The sequence below is a fragment of the Cynocephalus volans genome, chromosome 10 (genome assembly GCF_027409185.1).
Source record: "Cynocephalus volans isolate mCynVol1 chromosome 10, mCynVol1.pri, whole genome shotgun sequence".
Lineage (NCBI taxonomy): Eukaryota > Metazoa > Chordata > Mammalia > Dermoptera > Cynocephalidae > Cynocephalus > Cynocephalus volans.
In genome coordinates this window covers 52,662,911-52,672,276 of record NC_084469.1, presented here as the reverse complement: position 1 = coordinate 52,672,276, position 9,366 = coordinate 52,662,911, and the positions used below count along the sequence as shown (strand labels likewise).

The window sequence follows — 9,366 nt, the reverse complement described above, 5'->3', positions numbered from 1 at the left end:
ATTAGATGTGGGAAGTGAGGAAGAAGGAGCCCAAGGTCATACCCGGGTGTCTGGCCTGGTGACAACGTGGGCAGTGGGGACGTCTCTGGATTGGAAATCAGATGGAATGAGGAAAAGTTTCGGATATGTTTGGCGGGGGAGGGAGTGGGGCACGGGGCAGTTTTCCAGAAGTCCCTGGATACGTGGGTCTAGGGCTCAGGTGAGATAGCTGCTCAGTGGGCAGTGTCCTCTCAGCGTCTTCCCCTCCATCATTTCATACTCTAAACACATGGTAGAGGGGTCTTCCGCAGAGATGGGGAAAGTTCTCCTGGAGTATCATTTAAGCCCTTTTCAGTGCAGGAAGGTGAAAGCTGGAGGGCGCCGGAAGCACAGGAGGCCTTGGGTTTTCCACAAGAGTCTTTATTACAGTGTAAATCCAAGCTCAGGCCTCCCCTGGGCCCCATGCAAAGCCCAGGCGTTGGGGCTAGTGGCGTCCAGGAGACACCACCCGCTCACGGCGCCTCCAGCGGCGGGGTCACGGAAGTGCAGGGCGGTGCCCTGCCTAATCAACTACAAGTCCTAGAAGGCCCTGCGGCCAAGGTGCCTCGCCTTTCCGGGACTCCTAGAGCAGTGCCTCTTGGGAAATGTAGTCCTGTCCGCTCAGGCAATTGGCGCAGATTCCCTGGTATGAGCGATCCTGACACCCACCGGGGAATGACGGGCTGAGGCGGGGAGAGGATGGGGAGAGATGGGAGATGGGAGAAGGGCCAGAGGGCTGCAAGGGGTGGGGGCAGGCGTTCCGCAGGCAGAGACACCCCTCTCATTCGGCTTTGGCTTTAGATCCAGACACTGCAGCTGCTGCGGAGGCAAGGGCTCCTGTCCCTGGGATCTTAGCTCGGATCCTGAGGGAGAAACGGGTGGGGTCACAAGGTGGGGCAAGAGACCGGGTGGGCATCTGGGAGCTACGAGGAAAGCTGGATGGGGGAACTAGCTAAGAGCCCAAGTCCCTACCCTCCACATAATGGCCTGTGTTGGTATTGTCTCTCACCCTTCTCAGAGAAGAAGAAATTCAGTCCCAGGGGATTTGGGGACAGGAAGCATAGAAAGAAAAAGTTCCCAAGCTCCTCCTCCCCCCTCCCATCCATCTCCACTTTGTGCCCTTACTTAGCTTTGATGTGGCTCAGTTGACTGTTCACCAACCCCACATACTGGTCGATCTGGGCCTGGAGAGACCAAGAAGGGGTAAAAGAGGGATCGCAGGGGGTTCTTTGCCTTGGTTGGGGGGAGAAGCTCACCACCCCACCTTCAACTCTAAACCTAATAACATACCCTTGGAAGTTAGTGGTTCAAGTTGTAGGGTCAGTCTGTTGGGTCCCCCTGTGTGTGGGGAGTGATGTCAGGTAGACAACATGAGTGAGGGCTGGCCCGTGGCTCACTTGGGAGAGTGTGGTGCTGATAACACCAAGGCCACAGGTTTGGATCCCTATATCGGGATGGCCGGTTAGCTCACTTGGGAGAGCGTGGTGCTGACAACACCAAGTCAAGGGTTAAGATCCCTTTACCGGTCATCTTTAATAAAAAAGAAAAAAAAAAAAAAAGACAACATGAGTGTATGCCAGAGTGTCTTTGTCTTGGGCACAAAGGTTAATCTTTGAGTGAGTTTGTGTGTGTGCATGTGCGTGTGTCTGAGGCAGGGTGAGAGTAGAGGGTATTGGTGTTGGTCCACAAGTCCCTGAGTGGGTTAATTTAAATACTACTTTATTCTCTCTTTTTTCTTTTTCTTTTTTTTAAATACTAGTTTAATTTATAGTGTTAGTTGACTTTGTGAGTCTCGATGATTTGGCCTGTGAGGGAGGTAATTAGGACTATATCTCTGGCAGGGAGTGTATCATTTGACTCTCAGCTGGCTGCAGAGGGAGTGTCAGTCCATCTGCCTGTCTCTGGATAGGCTGGATGTCAATCGGTCCTGGTTATGTCAGTGTTCTGGGCAACAGCCATCCCACCAATTGTCAGGCATAAAAGTCAGTCCCTGGCTGTTTCAGGGAGTAAGGGCATCAGTCAGTCTGCCTGTCTGTCTTTGGATGTTTGTCAGGCCTAGATTATGTGTAGGGGTAGATGGCATCAGTCTCTCTGTCTCCAACTGGAATATATGTCTGCCAGTCTCTGGTGGTATCACCTTGAGGTGATCCACGAGGAAAGGGGAAGAAGGCACTCATCTGTCTGCCCGTTTCTGGCTGGGCTGAGTGTTGTTCAGCCTCAACCTGTATCAGAGAGAGAAGGCATCAGTCGGGCCGTCTCTCTCCGGCTAAGACATGCCAGTCAGACCTCAGATCCATCATCAGTAGGAGTATTAGTTAGTCTACCTGCCATGGGTTGGGGCATGTCAGTCAGGTCCTGGCTTTGTCAGGGGACACCATCCAAAATGCCTGTCTCTGCCTGTTGAAACATATTAGTTAGACTCTAGATCTATGGAGGAAGGGCAGCAGCCAGAACACCTGTGTCTGGCTGGGATATCTGTCAATGGGACCCTGGTTCTAGAAGGGAGGCAGTCAGACCAGCCATGTTTGGCTAGGGTACTGGCAAGTGAGGGCTTGTCACACTCACCTGGTGCTGCCGATACAGCAGGGGGACAGTGAATAAACTGATCACTCCTGCAGGAACAGAGATGTGGGTCAGGGTTCTCCCAGGCAATTAACAGTTCCATCTGGAGCCCTGGCCCCCACCAAACACCAACAAGCCACCCCCACCGACCTTGCCCTCCACAGCCTTCCCAGCTTACCCAGAATGAGAAGAGTCAAACCATTGAAGATTGCACCCACGAAGGTCAAGATGTAGAACAGGAGGGCCAGCTGAGGATGAGGGTCAGGGTCAGCATAGCCTGCAGGCTGTGAACTCACCCAGCAATGGCCCTCCCACCCCCCAGGAACACAGGGGTGAATGTGGGAAATACAGGAGGGGGTGGGGGCTTCAGGGCACCTTGAGGGAATCCACGAGGTCTTCTACCAGGAAGAAATGCCGCAGCTGGGTGGCCGTAGAGATCACATAGGAGGCAATCTGCTGGGACAAACGTTCTGTCTGCTCGCGAGTCAGGGTCAGGTCCACATCCAGGTAGGCCCTGAAGGGAGAAAGAGGTATGGGGCTACTCAGTGGGTGGATGGAGCTCAATCCAGTGTGTGTGGGGGGGAGATGGCTGAAACAAGGGCAGGAAATGAGGGTAGAGGAAAAGACCAGAGTTAGGATTGAGCAACAATTCAAGGGAATCACATATGAGAGCTGGGATCAAGAGAAGGGATCAAGAATTAAGGGTACAGGTTCGAATCAGAGATTAGCCTTGGGGGTCAGAGGTCAGAACCTGGTTTAAAGTCAGAGTCAGGGACATGTTAGAGGATCAGGACGCAAAAGGAGCAGGATGGGCTAAGGCCAGGGTGAGTTAGTGCCTGATTTGAGGTTACAGGTTATGACTTAGGGTCAGTGCTGGGGTCTGGACAGAGGTTAGGGTCAGGGGTCAGGGGTTCTCACTGGAAGGGGTTGGCTCCATCCCCCCGGTGCACGGCCTGCAGCACTTTGCGGTAAACCCTGAGAGAGATGGTGCCACAGAGCAGCAACAGTGCCACATGGGCGGCCACAGACACGATGCTAAAGTGCAGGAGGCAGAGGAGGGAGACCATGAGGCCTGTGAAGACCACTCCTGATGTCCTTGTGTCCTTCCAGTACAGCAGGTCCGCCACTGTGGAGGAGGGGAAGGCATCAGGCTGGGGCTTGGACCTGACCTGGCTGACACCTTAACATTCCCTTTCCTCTCCCGTGGTTGAACCATGACTTCACAACACATCTGTTTGAGTCTTAACCTGATTTCCAATTCTTAGCATCTTCTTTTTCTCCATGCTTGCTTGCCTTCTTCTCCCCTGGAAAACCCAAGTTAACCATCTAGCAAGTTCCCTTACTCTTACTCCTGCCCATATAATTATGTGCGGACACACAAATATATATCCATGCTTCTTGGGTGTTATTTATGAAAAATGAAATTATAGCGCTGGCTGGTTAGCTCATTTGCTTAGAATATGGACCAAGGTCCAGGGTTCAATCCCTATACTAACCAGCTGCCAAAATATATATATATATATATAATATATATGAGAGTACTTCAAAAAGTTCATGGAAAAATAGAACTAAAAAAATAATACGAATCTTTCCATGAACTTTTTGAAGACTCCTCGTGTGTGTGTGTGTGTGTGTGTGTGTGTGTATACATATACATTATGTGTATGTATATGTATATGTATACACACACACACACTCTTCCGCATTATGCATATCTCACTCCACTTTTCCTCCTAGAATTCCCTTCTATTCTTAGTTAACTGGAATAACTCAATTCTTCCTTTTTTAAGCACCACATGATATTCAGTAGAGTGGCTGTGCCATCGTTCATTTTATTGACCCATGCACCTATTACTGGGTCATTCGTTTTGCTTCCTAACCCCTTCCTCCAAAACAGTGCTGGGAGCGACATCCTTCTACAGATGTCCTTACCTCCTGGAGGTCCTATTTCTGAGATAGAATCCCAGGGGTGGAATTGCTGGGTAGACTGGTTATGCTTTTTGGTTTTTTTTTTTAGTGTCATAAATTTGTCAGATTGCTCACTAGTAAGTCTATAACAATTCTTTATTTCCATGAGCAACACGAAAGTGATCTTTTCCGAATATCCTGCCCAGCAATGGCTGTTATGGTTCTTTTAAATTTTTGCCAACCTGACCCGTGTAGAGTGATCTCTCCAAGATAACCTTACCAACACATTGTGTAAGTCCTAACCGTATTAACAACACCATCCTCCTTCTTAAGCCCTAACTCAAATTTCTGACCCCTTTCTGAGACCCTAAACTCACCTCCCAAGCCCAACCTGAGCCCTGACCAGTGACCTCCGGACACCAGCGTTTCATCTCATCTAAACTTTAATAATCCTCTAGGGCCGGCCCGTGGCTCACTCGGGAGAGTGCGGTGCTGACAACACCAAGGCCACGGGTTCGGATCCTACGTAGGGATGGCCGGTTAGCTCCCTAGCTGAGCACGATGCTAACAACACCAAGCCAAGGGTTAAGATCCCCTTACCGCCCATCTTTAAAAAATAAATAAAATAAAATAAAAAAATAAACTTTAATAATCCTCTCCTTTGAGCCCTGAACCAGGAGCTCAGTACTCTCCTATTTCCTTTCAGACCCTCTCAAACTGATCCACCACGGTCCCCCTTAGAGTCTGACCCCCATCACTTCTATATACCCCTATACACATCCTCCCATTTGCCACTAAACAGGGCAGCCCCACCCCCTCCCCAAGGCAGGCGGCGCCAGTGGGTGGGGGAGGGGCCGGGTCGCCTGAGGCGGGGGCTAAGTTTAGGCACGCTGGGGGGAGGGGGCCTCGCCCGCAGCTGTGCTGGCTCATCCAGCCCCGGAGTGACAGTGCCGCCAGGGCCTGAGGCTGGGGGAGGGGGCCTCTCTGCTCCTGGGCCCCAGAGCTTTGGCTAGGAGGAGAAGGGACCCCATGCTTCCTCCACCCCTCCCTAAACGCCCCCTCAGTCCCCTTAGCCCCAGCCTGCAGCGCTGGGGAATGTAAGACCAATAGGAAACATCCCCCAGATTTGAGAGGCATCAAAGCGAAACTGAACTCCTTTCTGCCATCCCCCCAGCACCAGTCCAGCCCGCCCCACAAGCCCACCTTTACTCCCCATCTTGGCTCCAAGTGAGAGGCTGAGGACACCGCTGCTTCTAGGGGATTTTGTCCACTTCAGTAGAACCCGGAGAAGAGAGTACGGGGGCCGGGCCCCTTTGTACCCAGCCAATGGCTGTCCATAGAGGTGGGGACAATTCCAAAATTGGAACTCTCTTTGTAAACAGCCAAAAGCACTGATGTCTATAGCCAACTCATTCCTAGAGGCGGAGCATATTTTAAAGTAAAGCTGCGCCAATAGGTGTGGTCAGGGAAGCGAAGAGTTTTAAAAGGCGTAGAGTTTACTTGTAAATGTGCCAGGCCACATCCCGAGAGAGCCTTACGTTTTCAGGGATTTGGTCCTGTCCAGAACCACCCTCTAGGGGGAGCACTCCAGAAGAGGGAGGATTAATTTTTGGCAATCGGCAGATCCTAATGCTTGAAGGAGGGCTAACTTCTCAAGTGGGCGGGGAACTGCATATAAAGAGACGATAGTAATTTCAGATTACAGGGAAGTTTTTTATAGGGCGAGGCTTATAATGTCTAGCCAGTAGCAATACCTCCCTTCTCTAATACCTCCTCCCTTCTCTACTATCCTCTGTTCCTTTGCTAGGTCGGTCCCTTTTTTTTTTTTTAAGATGACTGGTAAGGGGATCTTAACCTTTGATTTGGTGTTATCAGCACCACGCTCTCCCAAGTGAGCCACGGGCCGGCCCGGAGGATTGGAATTTAAAGGGACCAACCTAGGGCCGGCCCGTGGCTCACTTGGGACAGTGTGGTGCTGATAACACCAAGGCCACGGGTTCGGATCCCTATGTAGGGATGGCCGGTTAGCTCATTTGGGAGAGCGTGGTGATGACACCAGCAACTGAAGTCAAGGGTTAAGATCCCCTTACCAGTTGGTTAAATGAATGTATGAATGAATGAATAAACAAATCAGTCAATCAATCAATCAATCAATTCCACTCCTCCCTTCACAAACTCACCTAAAAGGTGTGGCTCCAATGTAAGTTCTGATTGGTCCGTGCTATCGAGGCACTGTCCCGTGATTGGCACCCGCTCCAGCAGCCCCCAGGGTTCTTCTTCCTCGTCGAGCCTGGGCTGATCACGCCCAGAGTTCGAATCTTGGTATCGGGCTGGGGACGGGGTACTGGCCTGGGAGGTTCCAGAGCCCGGGCTGGGCTGGGGAGTCAAGACCTTGGGTGGCGAGGACTGAGCAAGTCGAAGTTGTAGGTCCAATTCTGGCGTGGTAGAGAGAGAAAGCCGTGAGCTTCCTCCTTGGAGGTGTCCTGAGAAGAGACCACCCACCCCTCATGGCTTTGGTCCTGGTACCACATCTCACCTTCCCCAGCCTCTCCTGCCTCTGATGCGTCGGGCTCCTCGTCTTCCAGAGGGGTGGAACTGCTGGTGGCGGAATCCTCTCCGGATCCCGCTCCCCGGGCCGCCCAGCCCAGCTGGTCCAGCCGGAGCCTCAGGTCCTCGAGGGGCCGCTCAGCCTGAGGGGCAGTGTCAGGGTCACTGCGGCGTCCCGGCTCTGGGGATTGGCTCAGGCTGGGGATGCTCTCCAAGCTGTCGCCCAGGCCGGGCTGAGGGGGTTGGTCTCGTGGTTCCGAGACTGAGCGGCCTTGGGGCCGGGGGCGGCGGGCAGCTGAATCCCTGCGCCCCCCGGAGCCCACTACACCATCGAAGGCGATGTAGGAGAAGGTCAGCTCCCGGGGGGTGCCCCAGTCCTGCGACGTGGTCTCCTCGTCGTCCTCTGAGAATTCCCGGGCTGTGTGCAGCTCCCGAAAATCTGAGTCGTCGTTCCCTCCTGCAGTGGGTAAAGGAGGGCCCTGAGCTTCTCTGAGCCTGACACCCAGCCCTGACCTCCCTTCAAGTCCCACCGTCACATCCTCCCCCACCACTTACCTTCTGTGGAATCAGGGGTAGAGGAGGCTGTAGAAGGAGCTTCTTCTGTGAGAGGGAAAGAATCGAAGACTCTTAGAAGCTTAGACTGTCCGAATCACAGAACTGTGCCAGTCCTAGAATCTTGGATGGTCCGAATTAAGGAATCTTAGAATATGTGAATCACAATACCTTTAGAACATGCTACACACAGACTGTAAAACCTTAGCATCACTGTCATCAGGAGCTCAGAGTCTTAGAAGTTCAAACCAGGAATCTTAATCTTAGAGCCTTCAAATTAGGACTCTCAGGAGGTTCCAATTCATTTATTCGTTCAACAACCATTTATTGAACAACTACTATGTGCCAGGCACTATTCTACACTCTGTGATACAGCTGTGAACAAAACAGACTAAATCCCTGCCCTTGTAGAGCTTGCACTCTATGAGAGAGATAGACAATAAGTAAGTAAATATATAATGTTGGGTGCTGATATGTGTGTGGAGAAAAATAAAGCAGATTAAGGGAAGAGAAAGTGAAGGGGTGCTGTTTCAGACAGGTTGATCAGGAAGGCTTTTCTGATAAGATGACATTTGAGCAGAAAACTGAATGAAGTGAGTAAGCCATGTGCATGTCTAGGGAAGAGTCCTCCAGGCAGAGGGGAAAGCCAGTGCAAAGGCCCTGAGGCAGGTACTATGCTTGGCATGGTTTAAGAACAGAGAGGTGTGAAGATGTGACTGGAGCAGAATGACTGAGGGGGAAAGCGGTGGGAGATGAGAAGAGAGGTAAGGTGGGCAGACCAGCAGGGCTCGCCTTGTACTTCGAAATACAAGTACAAAGGGAGATCTTAGAATATCGGGATAATACTCTAAAATGCTGAAATCACAAATTCTTAGAATTTTGGCATCTGGACACCCTAGACATTAAAGTGGCTAGATCTGAGATTGCTGAAATCCCCAGCTGTCAGAACCACCCTGTGTGGGACAGAGAATGGTAGACATGGACTGCTAGAGCTGTGAGCTCAGAAATTGTGAGGATCAGACCGGTCGTTTTCAAGTGGGAATTCAGCCCTCAGAGCTAGCTTGGGGATTTGCACACAGTAGATGCTCAATACTGCTTGGAAATTGAAATCGGACACCCCTCGCCCCCACCTGGTTTCCACGGCTTGGAGTGGAGTGGCTCTTCCCCAAGGTTATCACTAATCAGTGGTAAATCTCATTAAGGACCCAGGAGTCCCGGTCTCAACTCAGGGATGGCTGTTTTCTGGGGACAGGGGGGTGGACAATTTGGGCGAGGTCGGGGCTGCCTCTTGGGCAGAAAACGGGGATGAAACGTGAAGACGAGTGAGAGGGAGTCAGAACCCTCTTCTCTACCCTGGCTCTACCCCTCCATTCAGCCCCTTCCCTGCCAGCTGCAGCCAGCACCAGGGCCAGGGGACAGCTCCCCGCGGACATCCTCTTTCTCGGGCGGGGCCGGGCGGCACATCACAGCTCCTAGCGCGACCCCCGCCATCTCTCTCAGTGCCCCGCACCTCTACCCTGTTTCACCCGGTCCTCTGGGTCCGGATGCCCCCGTCGCCACCACAGCGCGGGGGGAGGGGAGCGCTTCCTTTGTCTCCTTCGCCTCCTCCCCCGATCCCGGCTCTCCCGCGGCCCAGCGCGGAGGGGATACCGAGGAGGACCCCACCAGGGCCTCTGGGCCCCACACCAGACTAGAGCCTCCCTCTACTCACTGCAGTGGGCGAAGACCGGCAGGACCTGCCCCATGGCCCCCCTCGGGCCTGCATCAGGACCCCCGCCC

At 52.5% G+C, this 9,366-nt stretch overlaps 1 protein-coding gene across 1 annotated transcript; it reads right to left on the bottom strand.

Annotated features, from left to right (window-relative positions):
• Positions 1 to 383: 383 nt before the first annotated feature.
• RTN2 (reticulon 2) lies at positions 384 to 9,347 on the bottom strand. The gene is given in 13 exon segments (XM_063110685.1): positions 384 to 881; positions 1,144 to 1,202; positions 2,584 to 2,630; positions 2,759 to 2,828; positions 2,956 to 3,094; positions 3,499 to 3,706; positions 5,692 to 5,792; positions 5,794 to 5,861; positions 5,863 to 5,903; positions 6,669 to 6,923; positions 7,025 to 7,492; positions 7,591 to 7,635; positions 9,299 to 9,347. Coding segments are annotated over 13 exon segments (1,617 nt in total). The 5' UTR covers positions 9,333 to 9,347; the 3' UTR covers positions 384 to 799.
• Between the last annotated feature and the right edge of the window lie 19 nt (positions 9,348 to 9,366).